The sequence below is a fragment of the Littorina saxatilis genome, linkage group LG8, assembly GCF_037325665.1.
Source record: "Littorina saxatilis isolate snail1 linkage group LG8, US_GU_Lsax_2.0, whole genome shotgun sequence".
NCBI classification, from domain to species: domain Eukaryota; kingdom Metazoa; phylum Mollusca; class Gastropoda; order Littorinimorpha; family Littorinidae; genus Littorina; species Littorina saxatilis.
In genome coordinates this window covers 30607085-30630078 of record NC_090252.1, presented here as the reverse complement: position 1 = coordinate 30630078, position 22994 = coordinate 30607085, and the positions used below count along the sequence as shown (strand labels likewise).

General features: G+C 40.6%; 1 protein-coding gene across 1 annotated transcript in view; it reads left to right on the top strand.

Moving 5' to 3' along the window:
• Nucleotides 1–8881: 8881 nt before the first annotated feature.
• LOC138973264 (perivitellin-2 31 kDa subunit-like) overlaps nt 8882–22994 on the top strand; it is a 17632-nt gene continuing 3519 nt past the window's right edge. The window contains exons 1-3 of the mRNA XM_070345986.1: nt 8882–8984; nt 15085–15139; nt 22492–22674. Coding sequence (XP_070202087.1) covers nt 15097–15139; nt 22492–22674 — 226 coding nt within the window. The 5' untranslated portion in view covers nt 8882–8984; nt 15085–15096. The remainder of the gene's footprint in view (nt 8985–15084; nt 15140–22491; nt 22675–22994) is intronic.

The following is a 22994-nucleotide window of genomic DNA, read 5'->3' as shown; positions in this document are numbered from 1 at the left end:
ACCATTTTCACTCTGGCACCACCACTATCACTCTGGCAACGGTCTGGAACCATTCTCACTCTGGCACCACCACTATCACTCTGGCAACGGTCTGGAACCATTCTCACTCTGGCACCACCACTATCACTCTGGCAACGGTCTGGAACCATTCTCACTCTGACATCACACTGTTGGCACCCACTGGCACAACACGTACTCACACGCAGTCACACAAGAACACACACATATGCACATCACGCAGGTACTAGTCTTGCGGTCAGGACACACGTACAGACATACAAACACACAGATAAATATTGACGGGAGTGGGATTCGAACCCACGACTTTGCGTGTGTGTGTGTGTTTACGTGTGTGTGTGTGTGTGTGTGTGTGTGTGTGTGTGTGTGTGTGTGTGTATGACTTGTATGTGTGTGTGTGTATGTATGTGTGTGTCAGTGTGTGTGTGTGTGTGTGTGCGTTAGTGCGTGCTTGCTTGCGTGCGTGCGTGTTTGCTGTGTGAGCGTGTGCTAGCGCTTGCGCGTGGGTTCGTGCGTCCATTGGTGTCTTTGTTTTAAGTGTAATTATCTCCCCGCCGATTGCGTTTGCTATCGCTTTATTGTGTAGATGCATGATGTTTGTCCAGGCGGCTGTGGCTGCGTGTGCACCCTGCATGTTTCCATGTTTTTACATTTAGTCAAGTTTTGACTAAATGTTTTAACATAGAAGGGGGAATCGAGACGAGGGTCGTGGTGTATGTGTGTGTGTGTGTGTGTGTGTCTGTCTGTCTGTCTGTCTGTGTGTGTGTGTAGAGCGATTCAGACTAAACTACTGGGCCGATCTTTATGAAATTTGACATGAGAGTTTCTGGGTATGATATCCCCGGACGTTTTTTTCATTTTTTCGATCAATACCTTTGATGACGTCATATCCGGCTTTTTGTAAAAGTTGAGGCGGCACTGTCACACCCTCAGTTTTCAATTAAATTGATTGAAATTTTGGCAAAGCAATCTTCGACGAAGGCCGGGGTTTGGTATTGCATTTCAGCTTGGTGGCTTAAAAACTAATGAGTGAGTTTGGTCATTAAAAATCGAAAACTTGTAATTAAAATTATTTTTTTAATAAACGATTCAAAAACAATTTCATCTTATTCTTCGTCATTTTCTGATTCTAAAAACATATAAATATGTTATATTTGGATTAAAAACAAGCTCTGAAAATTAAAAATATAAAAATTATGATCAAAATTAAATTTCCGAAATCGTTTTAAAAACTATTTCATCTTATTCCTTGTCGGTTCCTGATTCCAAAAACATATAGGTATGATATGTTTGGATTAAAAACACGCTCAGAAAGTTAAAACGAAGAGAGGTACAGTAAAGCGTGCTATGAAGCACAGCGCAATCGCTACCGCGCCAAACAGGCTCGTCACTTTCACTGCCTTTTGCACTAGCGGCGGACTACGTTCAGTTTCATTCTGTGAGTTCCACAGCTTGACTAAATGTAGTAATTTCGCCTTACGCGACTTGTTTGTTTTTATATTTAGTCAAGTTTTGACTAAATATTTTAACATCGAGGGGGAATCGAAACGAGGGTCGTGGTGTATGTGCGTGTGTGCGTGTGTGTGTGTGTGTGTGTGTGTGTAGAGCGATTCAGACTAAACTACTGGACCGATCTTTATGAAATTTGACATGAGAGTTCCTGGGTATGAAATCCCCGAACGTTTTTTTCATTTTTTTGATAAATGTCTTTGATGACGTCATATCCGGCTTTTCGTGAAAGTTGAGGCGGCACTGTCACGCCCTCATTTTTCAACCAAATTGGTTCAAACCTCAAGTAACCTTGATTTGACCATGTAATATATATATTGTTGTTCAAATGGATTATAATTATATATTGTAATATATATTTTCGGTTATCATCATGCACCACGTGGGCCCCTTGCGTGTGTGTGTGTGTGTGTGTGTGTGTGTGTGTGTGTGTGTCCATTGGTACCTTTCATTACATTTAGTCAAGTTTTGACTAAATGTTTTAACGTAGAGGGGGGAATCGAGACGAGGGTCGTTGTGTATGTGCGTGCGTGCGTGTGTGTGTGTGTGTCTGTCTGTGTGTGTGTGTGTAGAGCGATTCAGACTAAACTACTGGACCGATCTTTATGAAATTTGACATGAGAGTTCCTGGGTATGAAATCCCCAGACGTTTTTTTCATTTTTTTGATAAATGTCTTTGATGACGTCATATCCGGCTTTTCGTGAAAGTTGAGGCGGCACTGTCACGCCCTCATTTTTCAACCAAATTGGTTGAAATTTTGGTCAAGTAATCTTCGACGAAGCCCGGACTTCAGTATTGCATTTCAGCTTGGTGGCTTAAAAATTAATTAATGACTTTGGTCATTAAAAATCTGAAAATTGTAAATAAAAATAAAAATTTATAAAACGATCCAAATTTACGTTCATCTTATTTTCCATCATTTGCTGATTCCAAAAACATATAAATATGTTATATTTGGATTAAAAACAAGCTCTGAAAATTAAATATATAAAAATTATTATCAAAATTAAATTGTCGAAATCAATTTAAAAACACTTTCATCTTATTCCTTGTCGATTCCTGATTCCAAAAACATATAGATATGATATGTTTGGATTAAAAACACGCTCAGAAAGTTAAAACAAAGAGAGGTACAGAAAAGCGTGCTATCCTTCTTAGCGCAACTACTACCCCGCTCTTCTTGTCAATTTCACTGCCTTTGCCATGAGCGGTCGACTGACGATGCTACGAGTATACGGTCTTGCTGAAAAATGGCATTGCGTTCAGTTTCATTCTGTGAGTTCGACAGCTACTTGACTAAATGTTGTATTTTCGCCTTACGCGACTTGTTTTATCTTATGCCTTTGTAAGGTTTAATTGTCTCCGCGATTGCGTTTGCTATCGTTTTATTGTGTGGATGCATGGGCGTGTGTTTGTCCAGGCGGCTGTGGCTGCGTATGCACCCAGCATGTTTCCAGTTTTTATTTTTGTTATTTGTTTGTTAAATTAACCTTAATTTGACCATGTAATACATATTTTGTTGTTCAAATTGATTATAATATATGGTTATATATATTTTGTTATCATCATGCACTAAGTGGCCCCCTTATGTGTGTGTGTGTGTGTGTGTGTGTGTGTGTGTGTGTGTGTGTGTCTGTATGTGTGTGTGTGTGTGTCCATTGGTAACTTTCAGTTTATCTTATGCCTTTGTAAGGTTTAATTGTCTCCGCGATTGCGTTTGCTATCGCTTTAATGTGTGGATGCATGGGAGTGTGTTTGTCCAGGCGGCTGTGGCTGTGTATGCACCAAGCATGTTTCCAGTTTTTATTTTTGTTATTTGTTTGTTAAATTAACCTTAATTTGACCATGTAATACATATTTTGTTCAAATTGATTATACTATATTGTTATATATATTTTGTTATCATCATGCACTAAGTGGCCCCCTTGTGTGTGTGTGTGTGTGTGTGTGTGTGTGTGTGTGTGTGTGTGTGTGTGTGTGTGTGTGTATGTGTGTGTCCATTGGTACCTTTCAGTTTATTTTATGCCTTTGTAAGGTCTAATTATCTCCGCGATTGCGTTTGCTATCGCTTTATTGTGTGGATGCATGGGCGCGCGTGTGTTTGTCCAGGCGAGTGTGGCTGTGTATGCACCAAGCATGTTTCAATGTTTTGTTTTGTGTTACTTGTTTGTTAAATTAACCTTAATTTGACCAAGTAATATTATAATATAGCTAGCTATTCTGATGAACACGTGGGGGAATTCGGGGGCTGTGATTGGATGGTCTCTTCCGATCATCAAAGCATAATGCGGCGGAAGTAGGCCATTTTACTCAATATCCAAAAGCATATTGTCGATAACAAAGACGCATGGTTCCGGTTTCTTCCACGTGTATAAAGTACACGCATACCTCGCCAGGTTTGTTTCTGTGACTAGTCGACAGACGATGCCATTTGCTTTGTGTGTGTTTTTGTTCTTGCTTACTGTACATGACATACATTACGTGTAAAATCCAGTTCTTTAACAGGCAACAAACCTTGCAAATTTCCAGAAGCTGCAATCTGAAGCGACCTATCTCTGATTCTAGCAGACGATCTCTCCAATGTTTAGGCCTAAAAAAAAAATAGGTGTGGTTACGGTAACCCGACCTACCCTATTTTTAGGGGCCGATCCTATAACTTTTTATTACATTTGTCAAAAAAAAAAAAAAAAAAAAAAAAAAAAACGAGTGCAAAAAACGCAATGAAAGCGAAAGCGCCCGTGTCGCACACTTATTTCCCTGTCAAGTAGGTTTAATTTGTACACATTAGAAAAAAAAGTAAAAAAAAAAAAAAAAGTGATTGCCTACCTACCTACCCTATTTATTTTGGCTATGTTACCGTAACCACACCTTTTTTTTTTTTTGGCCTTAACACAAAATCAGCAAACTCTCCTGTCACATAGAACGTTCATTGTATAGTGCAATGTTGAAATGAAGTTACCGGTCTGAAACATTTAGTCGTTTCTTCTGAGACAATCCTTGTTCTCTTATCATCTTCAGATTTACCGCAGTCTTCACCACGCGAATTCCCAACAGAAGTCAGACTTTCGAACATACAATATACATAGACAAGCATGTACGTCATGACGTCATATGATTCCTAGCATATTGACGTAATGCTAAACATCCGGTTATCTCGAGTTTTCTCCGTAATACATGTCCGTGGGTTGTTCAATGTTCGGTTATTTCCGTGGCTTCATGCGGAAAGGGAACCGTCGTCTGCAATCAGCGACATGGACCATTCTGGTACTTGTTGCTGACAAAAACATGATTTTAACACAGAATTTAATGTCAGAATAGCTATATAAACGCTATTGTGTTTTCATCGTAGCAATAGGGTCCGATATTTAGACTCGAACAAGTATAATATGCGACTCGTCTTCGACTCGTCGGCATTATACTTGTCTCGTCTAAATATCGGGCCCTATTGCTACGCTGAAAACACAATATCTGGTATTATTTTGTTGTTCAAATGGATTATGATATATTGTTATATATATTTTGTTATCATCATGCACTAAGTGGGCCCCTTGTGTGTGTGTGTGTGTGTGTGTGTGTGTGTGTGTGTGTGTGTGTGTGTGTGTGTGTGTGTGTGTGTCCATTTGTACCTTTCAGTTTATCTTATGCCTTTGTAAGGTCTAATTGTCTCCGCGATTGCGTGTGCTGTCGCTTTATTGTGAAGATGCATGGGAGTGTGTTTGTCCAGGCGGCTGTGACTGCGTATGCACCCAGCATGTTTCCAGTTTTAATTTTTGTTATTTGTTTGTTCAATTAACCTTAATTTGACCATGTAATATATATTTTGTTGTTCAAATTGATTATAATATATTGCTATATATATTGTGTTATCATCATGCACTAAGTGGGCCCCTTTTGTGTTGTGTGTGTGTGGTCGTGTGTCCATTGGTACCTTTCAGTTTATTGTATGTCTTTGTTAAGTCTAATCATCTCCACGATTGCGTTAACTATCGCTTTATTGTGTAGATGCATGGGCGTATGTTTGTCCAGGCGGCTGTGACTGTGTGTGCGCCCAGCATGTTTCCATGTTTCGTTTTTGTTCTTTGTTTGTTCAGTTAACCTTAATTTGACCATGTAATCTATATTTTTGATGTTCGAATTGATTAATCATGTTTGTCCCCTTTCTGTTGGTAATTGCACTGCAATGTCAATCAAACTCCATATCATCATGCACTAAGTTGGCCCCTTGTGATGAGTAGTTAACCTGGAAGCGTGGTGCACGAACCGAAAGTGGGAGCCACCCAAACGGGAGAGAACAAACCTCGGCCGGTGTCACGAACTGAAAACTTGACTCTGCTTGAACAATCCCTCTCAATGCGCTCAATGCGCATGGGCTAACATGAAAGATTTATCAGGTCGTGAACAACCTAACCCTAACCCTAACCCCGGACCCCGCTAGGAGTAGGAGCCGGCCTTTGTCTTCTAAATGACGGTTTTGTAAGGTAGTTGGGTCATTTGCTGGCTCAGGTTGCACCAGCTCGGTCAGTTTTCCTTGTTTTGATCCAAATTTGTCTTCTTAAATTTACTTTTTTGAAGGTGTATTAGTGGAAGTTTCTTGCACTAGATTGCTCCTTTTTCGCGCCCTCAACTAAACGCTTCGCGTCGTCGAATTTTCCTTAAAAGAAATTTGGAAACCCCCCATTAAAAATGATGTGATCCGCCCCTGGTGTGTGTGCGTGTGTGTGTGTGTGTGTGTGTGTGTGTGTGTGTGTGTGTGTGTGTGTGTGTGTGTGTGTGTATATGTGGCGGAGATTTGCGTGCGTGCGTGTGTGTGTGTGTGTGTGTGTGTGTGTACACTTGTGTGTGTGTGGTGTCTCAACCAATCCAACACTGCGGGTGCATGGCTCCCGTTTGGGTGGTAACTTTTTCGTGCACCTCACCGCCCTGGAAACCATGCAAGGATCGTTTCATGCTGTACTCGTTTCACCTCCCCTGAGGAATTAATAGAAACTCGTTGTCACCACGCTGTATTTTGTTCAGCGTGTGGTTGCAATTTGTGCATTGTTGATTTGGGTGTACACATAAATTAACACCGTGGAGATGATTTCGCAAAGTTGTTTGTCTAGTCAACAATGGTTCGGTTTCTGACTATAAACTGCTTGAATGTGCAACACAGACACATATGTTTTTTCACGTTGGCGTTGTTGTTTTCTATGATTTCCCGGCCTCTCTTTGTGCGTCATGGAATATTTGTATAAGTTGCATCAAGCTAAAAACACGACTGTAGTCTTTGAATAGCAATGCAAATGCCTGTATCATAACTTCGACACACATGAACAGCTGTGTTTTGTTTGTGTTCATTTTTGATTAAACTGAATTCGATCAGTTTAAAAAAAAAGCCAGTTCCATAACATGAGCCATAAAATGCTCAGAAGGACGAAAAACAAGTCGCGTAAGGCGAAATTACTACATTTAGTCAAGCTGTCGAACTCACGGAATGAAACTGAACGCACTGCATTTTTACACCAAGACAATACAGCTTCGTCAATCCCCGCGAGAAAGAAATCGCTCACCGTTCACGTGCTTGTTTGGAATACAACATATAATATCTGTATGTCTTTGGAATCCGGAAATGATAAAGAATAAGATAAAATAATTTTTGGGTCGATTTCTTAAATGTCAATCGTAGTACTAATTAATCTATTTTCGTTAATTGTGATCACATGTTCAGAGTAAACATGACATATGTATATATTTTTAGATTCAGAATTTGATGAAGAATACGTACGATGCAATCAATTTTAAATCTGTTTGCGAAATTCGATTTTAATGACAATTTTAATGAGCAAACTTATTGACTAGTTGTTAAGCCTCCAAGCTGAAATGCAATACCAAAGTCCGGGCTTTGTCGAAGATTACAAAACCAAAATTTCAACAAAATTGGTTGGAAAATGAGAGCGTGACAGTGCCGCCTCAACTTTCACAAAAAGCCGGATATGACGTCATCAATGACATTTATAAAAATTAAAAAAAAGTGTAGGGATATGATACTGAGGAACTCTCATGTAAAATTGCATGAAGATCACACACACACACACACACACACACACACACACACACACACACACACACACCCCACACCACACTCTCATCTCGATTCCCCCTCTTTGTTAAAACATGCAGTCAAAACTTGACTAAATGTAAAAAGGACTAAGAAGAAAAAGACCAGTAAAATGGCTGCTTCAAAAAAGACGACAGTTTCACCAATGTCGAAGCCTTAGTATTGAGTAGCCAACTCAGATAGCTTATTCAGACGGGCGCAGTGGCGTAGTGGTAAGACATCGGCCTCCTAATGGGAAGTTCGTGAGTTCGAATCCCGGCCGCGGCCGCCTGGTGGGTTAAGGTTGGAGATGTTTCGATCTCCCAAGTCAACTTATGTGCAGACCTGCTAGGGCCATAGCCCCCTTCGTGTGTACACGCAAGCACAAGACCAAGGGCGCACGGAAAAGATCCTGTAATCCATGTCAGAGTTCGGTTTTGTTATAGAAACACGAAAATACCCAGCATGCTTCCCCCGAAATCGTCGTATGCTGCCTGAATGGCGGGGTGAAAACGGTCATACAGGTAATAATCCATTCATGCTAAAACATGAGTGAACGTGGGAGTTTCAGCCCATGAACGAAGAAGAAGAAGAAGAGTAGCCAACTCAGATATAGCTCATTCAAATCTCAAGTTTTGACTAAATGTTTTTAACATAGACATGTTTGCTTGCTTTTCATTTAAACTGTACAATAGCCGCCATTTATATGTATTTTTCTAGAAAACTGTAAACACCACTATAAGCATTATGCTTGTTGTTGTTTACTCAATATGCGTTTTTTGTAAATAATGCACAAACGTTGAATAAAACAGTTTAAACCATAGACATGGTTTTAGTGTTGATCTTTTAGTTTGATGTCTACAGATTGACTAAATGTTTTTATATCGCTTCACGCGACCTGTTTCTTTTTGATACAGGGAGACTTGTTTGGAGAATGTGAAGGTATGCAGAAGCTTTTTTGTGGGTTGTTATGCAGTTTTGCTGATTGAAAATTTGCTGTTAGCTCTTTATCTCACGTTTATTCAGCTGCCACCCGTCGAGATAGGCAGTATGCAGCTTATTACGCAAACTGAGGTGGGCAGATTGTTCAGAAACCAAAAGAAGTTTTCTGCGTTTTTGTCAGTCAAAACAAAGAAAAATGACATTGGCAATTATCGTTTCTTTTGCCACCTACTGTACACAGGAGAGATGACATGTTTATCGTCCCGAGTTTCAATGGCTTTGATCACCAGTCATCTGTGACGTACCAGTTTTGAGAGACTGGTGTGTGGGCATAGCTACACAGCGGAGGAGGAACGTACCTGTGTATATATATCCTGCAATTTATTACAATTTGTCAGTCGTCTTCCTTTACCTTGACAAGACAGGTGTTGAACATCCGTGAGTACAATTTTCTTTTCTTCTTCTTCTTCACTTTTTTCACTCTCAGTCAAAGTGAAGTCTATCTTTTCTTCTTCTCCGCTTTTTTCACTCTCGGTCTAAGTGAAGTCTATCTTTTCTTCTTCTCCACTTTTTTCACTCTCGGTCTAAGTGAAGTCTATCTTTTCTTCTTCTCCACTGTTTTCACTCTCGGTCTAAGTGAAGTCTATCTTTTCTTCTTCTCCGCTTTTTTCACTCTCGGTCTAAGTGAAGTCTATCTTTTCTTCTTCTCCACTTTTTTCACTCTCGGTCTAAGTGAAGTCTATCTTTTCTTCTTCTCCACTAATTTCACTCTCGGTCTAAGTGAAGTCTATCTTTTCTTCTTCTCCGCTTTTTTCACTCTCGGTCTAAGTGAAGTCTATCTTTTGTTCTTCTCTACTTTTTTCACTCTCGGTCTAAGTGAAGTCTATCTTTTCTTCTTCTCCGCTTTTTTCACTCTCGGTCTAAGTGAAGTCTATCTTTTCTTCTTCTCCACTTTTTTCACTCTCGGTCTAAGTGAAGTCTATCTTTTCTTCTTCTCCACTTTTTTCACTCTCGGTCTAAGTGAAGTCTATCTTTTCTTCTTCTCCACTTTTTTCACTCTCGGTCTAAGTGAAGTCTATCTTTTTGTCTTTTCATTTTTTTTCTCTTTGTTTTTAGTGAAGTCTATCTTTTCGTCTTTTCATTTTTCACTCTTGGTTTTAGTGAAGTCTATCTTTTCGTCTTTTCATTTTTCACTCTTGGTTTTAGTGAAGTCTATTTTTTTTTAGTGTTCTACCTTTTGCACACTTGGTCTTTAATGATTCCTATCTGTGACCCTCCACCACGGGATGAGCCGCATGTCATCTTTGCATGATTTTAATATTTTTGCATTGTCCTAAAGAGTGTTTTATGCTCTATCCAGTGGTAAAAACCGTTTTAGAAAAGAGCAAAAACTGTTTGAGTTATAAGCCTGTGACTAAGGTGATCCTCACACTTTTACCACAGTTCCCCCGGACTTATATTAAGCCTAGCGTAGAACCGCGCGAGGTGACATGCGACTCATTTCGTGGTGGACGGTCACATATTTTTATCTTTTCAATCTTGATCTTACTGATGCCTATCTTTTCTTCTTCTCACTTTTGTCACTCTTGGTAACCTTCACTGCCCAGCTCGTACTAGGTTCGTGGTCATTTTTGGTTTGTCATACGCCCATATACGTACTAGGTACGTGGCATTTACATCAGCGACATTTCACCAACATTTCTGAAAATTAAATGGGAGGTAATCACTGTCCAACTACTTGTAGGGGTTCTAAACACAGTTCTTTCCCATTGACCGTTCGAATACGATCTATAGGATTCAAAATGGCGGCCGAAAGTCGGACCTCAACTCGTAGACCTGTTTCAAGCGATACAGTGTTCTGGAAGCTCTACAAGAAGTGATTTATGGATTACCACACAGAAGAATACTTTTATGGGCTGTAATGTGAGTACCTGATGTTTGACACCAGTTTTAGCAGTGTTTTGTGTGGTTTTACGTGCTGGAATGTGTGTGTGTAAGTCCGGAAACTGTAATTTTTTGACAAAAATGGTCATTATATAAATTTTTACTGTAACAATCACAAACAAAGTCCAATGAAGCAAAACACATGCCAAAGATCTAAGAGATATTTCAATAAATGATCGAGCAGTGAACAGATTAGTTATCCTACCGAAGAAAGCGAAATTTTGCCCTGGCGCACAGCAATACCAAAATGCTGTTAGGCCAAAAAAAAAAAAAAGGTCTGTTTACGGTAACATAGGCCAAAAAAATAGGGTCGGTAGGTCGGGATTTTATTTTGTTTTTTTCAAAAACCATATTTTTACGTTATTTTGCAAAAAAAACCCAAAGATTTTTTTTTTTTTTTTCCCCAAATGCCAAAAAAAAAGTCTAGGGTCGCGCGAAAAAAATAGGGTCGGTCGGGTTACCGTAAACAGACCTATTTTTTTTTTGGCCTTATACTGTGGCAGTGAAGGGGTTTTAATGAAGTCTATCTTTTCGTCTGTTACCTTTTGCACACATAGTCTGTATTTATTCCTATCTTCCCTTCTCACTATTTTTCGTTTTTTCATATTTTCCCTCTTGGTTTTAGTGGTCTATTTTTTTGTAGTTTTCTACCTTTTGCACACTTGGTCTTTATTGATTCCTATCTTCCCTTCTTCTCACTTTTTTCACTCTGGGTTTTACTGAAGTCTATTTTTCGTCTTTTCATGTTTTCGCTCTTGGTTTAAGTGAAGTCTATTTTTTTAGTTTTCTACCTTTTGCACACTTGGTTTTTAATGATTCCTATCTTTTTTTTCTTCTAATCTTTTTCACTCTCGATCTGACTGATGCCTATTTTTCCTTCTTCTCACTCTTTTTCACTCTTGGTTTAAGTGAAGACTATTTTTCGTCTTTTCATTTTTTCATTCTTGATTTTAGTGAAGTCTACTTTTTCGTCTGTTCCCTTTGCACACTTGGTCTTTATTGATTCCTATCTTCCCTTCTTCTCACTTTTTTTCACTCTGGGTTTTACTGAAGTCTATTTTTCGTCTTTTCTTGTTTTCCCTCTTGGTTTTAGTGGTCTATTTTTTTTTTAGTTTTCTACCTTTTGCACACTTGGTCTTTAATGATGCCTACTTTTCTTCTTCTAATCTTTTTCACAGTTGATCTGACTGATGCCTATTTTTTCCTTCTTCTCACTTTTTTCACTCTTGATCTAAGTGAAGTCTATCTGATCGTCTTTTCATTTTTTCACTCTTGGTTTTAGTGAAGTCTATTTTTTCGTCTTTTCATTTTTTCACTCTTGGTTTTAGTGAAGTCTATTTTTTCGTCTTTTCATTTTTTCACTCTTGGACTAAGTGAAGTCTATCTTTTCGTCTTTTCATTTTTTCACTCTTGGACTAAGTGAAGTCTATCTGATCGTCTGTTCATTTTTTCATTCTTGGTTTTAGTGAAGTCTATTTTTTCGTCTTTTCATTTTTTCACTCTTGGACTAAGTGAAGTCTATTTTTTCGTCTTTTCATTTTTTCACTCTTGGACTAAACGAAGTCTATCTTTTCGTCTTTTCATTTTTTCACTCTTGGACTAAGTGAAGTCTATCTTTTCGTCTTTTCATTTTTTCACTCTTGGACTAAGTGAAGTCTATTTTTTCTTCTTTTCATTTTTTCACTCTTGGACTAAACGAAGTCTATCTTTTCGTCTTTTCATTTTTTCACACTTGGACTAAGTGAAGTCTATCTTTTCGTCTTTTCATTTTTTCACTCTTGGTTTTAGTGAAGTCTATTTTTTCGTCTTTTCATTTTTTCACTCTTGGACTAAGTGAAGTCTATCTTTTCGTCTTTTCATTTTTTCACTCTTGGACTAAACGAAGTCTATCTTTTCGTCTTTTCCTTTTTTCACTCTTGGACTAAGTGAAGTCTATCTTTTCGTCTTTTCATTCTATCTTTTTTTCTCCTGATCTTTTTCACTCTTAAGATCTTACTGATAACTGTCTTTCCTACTTCTCACTATTTTCACTCTTGGATTTAGTGAAGTCTCTCTTTTCGTCTGTTTCCTTTTGCACACTTGGTTGTTAATGATGCCTACTTTTCTTCTTCTAATCTTTTTCACAGTTGATCTGACTAATGCCTATTTTTTCCTTCTTCTCACTTTTTTCACTCTTGATCCAAGTGAAGTCTATTTTTTCGTCTGTTACCTTTTGCACACATGGTCTTTATTGATTCCTATCTTCCCTTCTTCTCACTTTTTTCACTCTGGGTTTTACTGAAGTCTATTTTTCGTCTTTTCATGTTTTCGCTCTTGGTTTTAGTGAAGTCTCTTTTTCCGTCTGTTACCTTTTGCACACATGGTCTTTATTGATTCCTTTCTTCCTTTTTTCTCACTTTTTTCACTTTGGGTTTTACTGAAGTCTATTTTTCGTCTTTTCATGTTTTCGCTCTTGGTTTTAAGTGAAGTCTATTCCTTTAATTTTCTACCTTTTGCACACTTGGGTTTTAATGATTCCTATCTTTTTTTTCTTCTAATCTTTTTCACTCTCGATCTTACTGATGCCTATTTTTCCTTCTTCTCACTTTTTTCACTCTTGGTTTAAGTGAAGACTATCTGATCGTCTTTTAGTGTTTTCATTCTTGGTTTTAGTGAAGTGTATCTTTTCGTCTGTTCCCTTTTGCACACTTGGTCTTCAATGATTCCGATCTTTCCTTCTTGTAATTGTTTTCACACTTGATCTTATTGATGCCTAACTTTTCTACTTCTCACTTTTTTCTCCCTTGGTTTTAGTGATGACAATCCTTTCTTCTTCTCGCTTAAATGTATTCCTCGTTGTCACGTTTCACTATATCACATAAGGTGATTATGAAACGGTTAGTTACTTCTAACCAACTAACCACACCACGATCCACTCTCGCAGTCATACAATTAAATAGAAACAACAAAAGTATAAGTTTCAGACGCCTGTTTATGTAATAACTCGCCACCTCCCTCGAGACTTCACTCAAAATATGTTCTTTTACGTTCAAAACGTAAAATCAATGGTCACTGACAAAATGCCAGTTAGAATATAGAAAATTATAGTAACACGCTGATCCCGTGTAAAGCTAGGAATATATAACTGTCTGTCAAAAGTGCTAGTTAATGCAGGGGTCACACACCCCACGTTGTCACCACTCGAATATAATCATAAATATAAAAGATGACAACGGTGGTCAACGGGGTGCAAAGACATGGTGCACTTAACTTTGTTTTGCCACTGGGTGGACGGCCTGTAATTAGTTCATAGTCTCCACAACTGCTCCGTAGAATGTAGTGCCGGCTGGCGTTGTTACGAAGCAGGGAAAAGTGGAGACATCAGGCGCCTCACCCAGTCGCTGGTTAGCCGGTTAGCTGGTTATGTCAGATGATCCCGGTTACAGCGTCTGCAGTTAACAGTGTCCCGCAGATAGGCAGCGTCCCGCAGACAACAGCAACGGAAGATAGAAAGAAAGGCTGCAACACAAAGCACCTGTGCGCTAGACATGTCATGCTACCCCTCACACCCCACCTTTAAACATGTCACCCTGATTTATTTCATCGAGCACGTGGGCCTGCACAAACGGACTTTTACAACAACAAATCAGCCATTTTCCGTCCTTCTCTCCATATCTGCAAAAACCATATACAGATTAGTATTTTAGCGTCACAAAGAGCAAATTATGCGCTAACCTGGAAAGAACAACAGAGAGTATTTCATTCCGCAAACAGACTCGTCAACAGCGTTAAATAATGATTTATTACCTCAAAAGCCTATGAATGTAGCACTCTCATGGAAGCAAAAACCGCTTCCTCCCTTGAATGGCCTCTGTTCGTCAACAGCGACACCCTCTTGCCGAATACTTTATGCGGTGAAGAACCATCCCCGCACGGCGAAGAGAAATTGACGACCCGTCTGTCAGCCAGCATGTGTCCACGAAGAAGGTGGTCTGTCCTATGGAGTTCCTATCAAGCCTCACTAGCAAGTAGCATAGCACGTTGATACCCAGTAAAGTATTTAAACGTGTTGAAAAACCATCAAACTTGTAGGAGAATTCTGACACCGACCCTTCTTTCTCGCTGCTGAATTTTGAGTGTCCAGTTACTTGTCCTCACACAGACAACCTTGACGAAAACACGTGACTAACCTTGTCACATATCAAGTTCAGCTATAGCTGAGTTCTGCTTCGACAGCAGAAATCATCCCCGTGAAATCCGTGCTCGCTATGCATGGATAGCAAAAATCTGTCGTAGCCCAGACTCACGCACAGGCGCTTTCTGTCGCAATTGACCAAGAGAAGGCACCCCACCGAGTGACACTTTCTTGGTCCATGTCACTAGATCGTGACACTCGTCTTAGTGATGTGACGATGACGATGACGATGACGACGACTACGACGACGACGACGACGACGACGATGATGATGATGATGATGATGATGATGATGATGATGATGATGATGATGATGATGATGATGATGATACAATAGATTACTAGAAGAAAAAACCGGCGGAAAAACACGAAAAAAAACACCGCCCATCATAATGATTGCATTCATGTTTTACTTGACAGAGACTCGTCATCATGCTGATAATTATCTTCGCTTGCCTGCTTCTTGCGGCTGTGGGTAAGTGACTATTTATCCCGGACTGTCTGTATTTCTTTCTCAGTCTCTGTCTGTCTGTCTGTCCCTCTGCCCGTCAGTCTGCGTATCTCTTCATCTCCGTCCCTCCGTCCCTCCGTCTGTCTCTCCTGTCTTTCTTTTAGCTATTCATTCAGTCAGTCAGTCAGTCAGTCAGTCTGTCTGTCAGTCAGTCAGTCTGTCAGTCTGTCTGTCAGTCAGCCAGAACGGCATTCATTCATTTATTAATTCTTTCATTTATTCATTCATTCAGCCAGTCAGTCAACCAGTCTGTCAGTCAGAAAGTTATTCATTCATTTATTCATTCTTTCATTTATTCATTCATTCAGTCAGTAAGTCAGTCAGTCAGTCAATCAGAGGACCAGTCAGTCACTCTGTTTTAATGTCTGTCAGCCTGCAATGAAATGTCTGTCTCTCCTGCCTTCTTTAGCTGATCATTCATTCAGTCAGTCAGTCAGTCAGTCAGTCAGTCAGTCAGTCAATCTGTCAGTCTGTCTGTCAGTCAGAAAGTCATTCATTCATTTATTCATTCTTTCATTTATTCGTTCATTCAGTCAGTAAGTCATCCAGTAAGTCATTCAGTCAGTAAGTCATCCAGTAAGTCAGTCAGTCAGTCAGTCAGTCAGTCAGTCAGTTTGTCTGTCAGTCAGAAAGTCATTCATTCATTTATTCATTCTTTCATTTATTCATTCAGTCAGTCAGTAAGTCATCCAGTAAGTCAATCAGAGGACCAGTCAGTCACTCTGTTGTAATGTCTATCAGCCTGCAATGAAACAAAGGCGCAACCTCCGACAAACAAAGGAGGGACCCATCACTAGCGAGGGGAGTGTCGGAAACACGTGGACCGGAGCACGTGTTTCGACACATCCCTTGCTTGCGATTGGTCCCTCCTTTGGAGTTTTTGCAAGAAAAGGTCCCTCTCCTACCCATACAAGCCCGATGGAGTTATTTTCGGAATACGTATATTAAAATTTAAAAACAAACAAACAAACACAAGAACACCGAGGCGTGATTAAGTATTCAGTCAAGCGATTGCACTGAAATACACCATAAACTGTATTTTTTTTTGGAATCAGCAAATGATTAGGAACAGAATAATTATAATTGTATGCGTCTTCTTCAAACAATAAAGAAAGTCACTATTTAACGGTTTTCGTAATTTTAAGCCCATTTTTCAATCAAACACTACAGCATTATATATGTTCGGATCATACAGGCGGCAATACAGAATACAATGGTGTCACCTTTGTGATTCAAATATCGACTTTTGAGAAATCGACAAATTTGGCTCACTTTGAGTGAACATTTTATGAACGAATTGTTAAGGTTACCAAGCTGAAATGCAATCCCTTAGTTCGCACGTCCGTTCGTACAACGTGAAGCAGGCGGCTTACGGCATCTGCGATACATTTCGTTTCCGCGCGTTGGCATTCACGCGCAGCTTAATGAAATGAAACCTGGAGTGAATTATGGTGGCGAGTGCGTATGCTCAGGTCAAGACAGGATGGTGAAGCAATCCTTCTTCTTCTTCAGCGTTCCAGAAATTCTGGTGACGTGTGAGCTCGTTTTGTCCATTTGGGTTCCCCACACTATACTCAGAGAGCACAGTCAGCTCACTCCGCTTTCGTTGGGTAGGCATGCTGGGTATTTTCGTGTTTCCATAACCCACCGAACTCCGACATGGATTACAGGATCTTTTCCGTGCGCACTTGGTCTTGTGCTTGCGTGTACACACGAAGGGGGTTAAGTCACTAGCAGGTCTGCACATAAGTTGACCTGGGAGATCGGAAAAATCTCCACTCTTAACCCACCAGGCGGCAGCGGCCGGGATTCGAACTCACGACCTCCCGATTAGGAGGCCGACGTCTTACCACTGCGCCACTTCGCCCGTCGCGTGAAGCAATCCAAAACGGCATCTAAGGCTCTTTACAACCAAACCGCCTCAAGACAAACCACTAGACGGCAAGGCACTTGCCCCCGGTACCGTGACACCACAACTCCATTTAAAGTGAAAAGAGACCCACAACGGCAGCGCTGACTGCCAGCACTGACACATACTGATCCAGCTGGATCTCAAAACTAACTCCATGACGCTACTTGACACCACCTCCGGCTCGGGTGTCTCGTTGACCGGGAGCTAGAGCGCGACAACCATCCCTCCCTTGTGGTGGCCCTTTTCTCTGTTCTGTCTTTTTCTGTCTGTTTTTACCCCCCCCCCCCCCCCCCCCATCTAAATTCGGGGTAAAACCCGGGAACATGCCCCTAATGGTTTTACCGTGAGGTCGTCAAACATTACGTATCATCAGTCCAAAACGCATGGGCAGAAAGTTGCAGTTTTGTTTCCCCAAGCAAGGAACAAGTATTGTCCTTGATATGGTAAATAGAGAATACTGCATGGCTTGCTGTGCCCTACCAGATTTATACGATTTTTTTTTTCAATATTTAACTGCGACCGTAAGCGAACTGTTCACTATTTAAAAAAGCAACACCAAGCCATGTAGTATTCTGTTTATCCTACATACTCAGGGATGTCGTTAGGCGTCGGACATCGGACATATAACGATGAAAATCCCCAAATGTCCGATTCACATTGCCGCATGTCGGTCTGATGTCCTATCGTTTTAGCCTGAGCGTGGTCATTGTCCGATATGTACTCCATTCCTTCGGACAGCGCGATATTCGTTAATTTTCATTTCAAGATACAAATCTTCTAAAAGACCGAACGCTCTCGTGTTCAGCTGACACTGAAGTTGTCAGTGCCGCGTGCGGATCTTTTCTTTTGTCGGGAATTCCCGAACCGTTTGCGGTATGCGCCGTTTGGGTATAACCGTCTCGGTGCAGCGCACTGATCTAAAAATAGTGGATTCTTTTTAGATCAGTGCATGCTGCAGGAGTACGGGAGACAACTCCAACTGACTAAATTTGTAGTCTGCTTTTGTTTTCGATACGAGACGAAGCACTGAATTATGCCGCTGAAAAAAACTAAAGCCTGCAAAAGATCAGCATTAGATCAAACCGATCATTTTGTTTGTCAACTTTTATCCAAATCATGCAGTATTTAATCAAAGTACGAGCTCTGAAGTTGTTCATGTTGGTTTCTTTTTTGTGGTTTCTTTGAAACTAAACAAATACAACATTATACGCACACTGTGTTGATGTATTTACTATATTATGTGTGTGTTCTACAGCGCGCGCGCGTGGGTGTGTGTGTGTGCGTGTGTGTGTGGGCGCATGACTTTGGAACAATTCCATGGAATGTGTTATAAGCTGTTTGGCGCAAATTCATAATGTCCTATTACATTTTCTGAAAGCGGTCAAATGTCCTATTGATGCTGAAGAACTCAGGGCATTTGTCCTATAGGTATGAATTTGTAGCAACATCCCTGCATACTGTACTTAGGTGTAGTTTACTCAAAACGTCCGACAGTCGAGGTGGCGAATTGAAGACCCTTCTTTTATAACCTCGATCTCTTCCAGAGCCTGTGTGCAATCTCTTACATCAAAGCAAAGAAACGTCACTTGACTCTGGAAAGTGTAGGTGACGTGTTAAGTTCTAAAAATTCATCTATGGGAATTAGCGAGCGCAATTTTTTTTCCGTAATGACGTTTGTCTCGGTGATTTTGGCATCATAAGCAGTGGACAAAAACAGGTCCCTGCCAGACTTGCTTGACATGACCTCATTGACATGATATACACACGTTAGTGTGGTTTGGACTATATTGTTATCTAATGAGTGATCTCTTTCAGTATGTAGGATAATAACAATTGTAATTCAATCAAGTTTGCGTTTTAATGAAACAGATCCTGTAATTGGTCAGAATGCCCCAACTCATTAAAATTTACCGGTCATCAATTGTCGATAACCACTCGCTAAAAAAGCCATTAACAACCTGCTGGCGAGGCGCATTGATACAGCCTCAACTAGTCTCGGTTAGCTTTGAGGGTCATTTTACAAGTAGGAACTATGAAGGCCAACGAAATACCGAGACAATAAGGTATGCGAATCGATGACGTCGAATACGTGACGTAAGTTGATGCATGAATTCTTCCAGGCTACGTCAGTCAATTCCAAAGATCGCTTTTGTGATGAAAATAATATACGTTATTTGCGTGTTTGACCAAAATATGACATTTTACACAGATCGAGACAGTCATTGTTCTCCGAGACCGCGCTAGCGGTCGAGGTGAACAATGACTGTCGAGATCTGTGTAAAATGTCATATTTTGGTCAAACACGCAAATAACATTTATGTATCGATCGAATTCCTTTCAGGTACTATGACTTTGTTGTTGTTTTGACGATTGAACGAGCACACAAACACATGCATGCAATCCACATGCAATCAAACACATTACCCGCTATTACGAGCTAGTCGTGTGACAGAGAGTTTTCTTGCACACGAGACTGTAGATGTTTCACGACGGCTTTAGCCGGAGTGAAACAGCAGCAGTCGAGTGTGCAAGAACACTCTCTGTCACACGACTAGCTCGTAATGGCGATTATGTCTCACAGCTTCAACAGAGGAGAGAACAAACACGTTTTGCGTACTCACGCTTGATAAACCTAAACACAGGAGCAGCCATTGTGGAGAGATCTACTTTTTGACGAAAGTGAACGAACAACTATGAATGACGTCTCGGTATATGTGAATGACGTCACAGTCATCGTCACAGTCTGTATCTTTTGAAGCATTCCATTCTTCATGACGTCTTTCTGTGTCTGCATCCGCGAAATGTTTGTTCTTTCCGGGGTCTTTGTCATCTATGTTCAGAACTCTGTCCTTCTAGTTTCAGACTAACAGGCCTCCTGAGCGAGCCACTTTCCAAGGGAAGCTAAACTCGCGTATGGAAACAGTACTGTAGTCTGGGATGCCGTTTTCAGTATTCTCAGCGTTGAAGAATTTGTAAAGAGAAGACACGACAACAGCAGGAGAAATAAAAGTCGTGTGTGGATTTTGGGGCTTTTGGAGGGACGATTTCGAGTTTGAATCCGTTCTTGCACATGCTCCAAAGCGTGTAACATACAATCTTGCACACGTTTGCTTTAGTAGTGGCAAAGAAGGAAAGCGTGTGACATAAGCTTCATATTTGGGCGTTTCAGGTTGACCGAAACTTCAAAGGAACTACAAAACACACGTCATGTACTCACTTTGTTGTTGTTTTGACATTGAACAGCACACACACATGCAATCAAACACATGACGTTTTTTGTTTTTTAGTTCCTTTGAAGTTTCGGTCAACCTGAAAAGCCAAATTATAAAGTTTTGTCGGCCTCTGACGTCACATGACTCAAAGAAGGGAAATCCAATCTCCAATCGATACATTATACGTTAATTGGATCTGTGATCCAAACATGGCTTTTGGTCAATCGAGATGGAAGTTTATTCCACAAGCCCGTAGGGCGAGTGGAATAAACTGCCATCGAGATTGACCAAAAGGCATGTTTGGATCACAGATCCAATTAACATATATATCTCGACATTCACTGGTCTTAGGGTTTTTGTTTTCAAAGAAGAGAGAAACTTGCTTGAACACGGACCACTTCTCCGAGCAAAATCAACAAACCTAATCACTCGCATTCCACCTCAAGGTCTCGGCCAACCAAGACTATGGCATACTCGTAGCAAAGCCGCCGAATGGTACCGTAAACCAAGAATAGTGACGTAATAGAATAGCATGTCGTCTTTTGATTTGGAACGTGACGTGTTTCAGAACTTCTTCTGGACAACTCGGATGGTCTTCTGCGAAGCGGTTGGCACGAGATTCTTTTTCTTCTTCGACAGTTCATCCTCCGATACTGTAGCAAAACGTTTAATCTTTTTTTCACTTTCGAGTATGGGGACGACTGAACTTGACCGCGAAAAAGTAGTCCTTTCGGAATCATTACGCCGAGTCTGAACATGAGGTCTGAACATTGTTTTTAGGCAGGACCTTGGTGAAAGCGAGGCTGTTCTTATCTCTGTGTACAGTCGAGAGAGAGAGAAATACATGTCGAGACATTTTGTTTTAGAGTTTGCTGTCCAGAAACCCGTCAAAAAAGAAGGGAAAATGTGTGTGAAAGAAAATAAAACAGGAGCAGAGTGATACGATAGGAATACAGAGACATATGTTTTGGGACTTGAACCTTCCAGGTAGGTGGACTGAAAGTAGTGTGTGAACAGAACAGAACCAATGAAAGCAGGAAAGAGATCGTCGTCATATTGAATTACAATAAAATTAACATGCTTCCATTTGAAACTTCGAGGTCTTCATCGTGGATTGACGCCCTCACAAAGTCTAATTGAAGCCCTCCGTCGCTTCGCTCCGTCGGGCTTCAATTACCTTTGGTCGGGCGTCAATCCCCGATGAAGACCGAGAAGTTTCAAATGGAAGCATGTTAATGTGTAATTATTCTACATACGTGGGAGAGACCACCCATGAGATAACAATATCGTTCAATTCACAAGTGGGCATATCATGCAAATGAGGTCGTGTCAAACTAGTCTTGTAAGGACCTAATTTTCCACTGCTTAGGCCTAAAAAAAAAATAGGTGTGGTTACGGTAACCCGACCTACCCTATTTTTAGGGGCCGATCCTATAACTTTTTATTACATTTGTCAACAACAACAAAAAAAAAAACCCAACCGAGTGCAAAAAACGCAATGAAAGCGAAAGCGCCCGTGTCGCACACTTATTTCCCTGTCACGTAGGTTTAATTTGTACACATTAGAAAAACAAGCAAAAAAAAAAAAAAAAAAGTGATTGCCTACCTACCTACCCTATATTTTTTGGCTATGTTACCGTAACCACACCTATTTTTTTTGGGGGGGGGTCTCATGTAAAAAAAAAAAAAGTCACCGAGACAAAGTAAAAGTCCTGGTAGGGACAGTTTTACCCTTGCTGTTTTCCCTTGAAGAATGTTGAGAACTTACACGTCACGCTATACTTTCTAGAGTGACGTCGTTTTGCTTGACATAAAGTATTCAGGGGGCTTTGGAAGAGATCAAGGTTCCATAAGACGCGTCTTCTATTTGGGTACCTCGACTGCGGGACGTTTTGAGCAAAAGACAGGCAAGTACAGTAAGTAGGATAAACAGAATACTAGGCTTACATGGCTTGCTGTGTCGTACCATATTTACACAAGTTGCTTTTTCAAAAAACGGCTGAAAGGCTCGCTTTCGCTCGCATTTCAATATTTAAAAAAGCAATTCGTGTAAATCTGGTACGACACAGCAAATTAAGCCATGTAGTATTCTCTATTAATAAAAAAACAAACGTTTACCATATAATTATGTAATGAGAAAAACAAAGCAAATAGCATGCAAAGCGTGTTCTACTTCTCTGGTTTTATCTCAGGTCCATGCGACGCCACGAGTTGCAGTGCCACCACAAGTTGGCAACAAACGGAGGGTGCACTGGTCAAAGTGTCCGTGGGACCCGGAGGAGTGTGGGGGGTCAACGTAGACAACCAAATCTGGTACAGAGATGACACCTACGGAACTGCTACAAATCTCGGCAGTGATTGGACACAAGTTGATCGTGAGTGTGTGTGTATGTGTGAGTGTGTGTGAGTGTGTGTGAGTGTGTGTGTGTGTGTGTGTGTGTGTGTGTGTGTGTGTGTGTTGTGTGTGTGTGTGTGCGCGTGTGTGTGTGTGTGTCACAGTGTGGGTGTGTGCGTGTGTGGGTTTGTGTGGGGGTGTGTGTGCGTGTGTGTGTGGGGGTGTGTGTTTGTGTGTGTGTGTGTGTGTGTGTGTGTATGTGTGTGCACGCGTGTGTGTGTGTGTGTGTGTGTGTGTGTGTGTGTGTGTGGGTGTGTGCGTGTGTGGGTTTGTGTGGGTGTGTGTGTGCGTGTGTGTTTG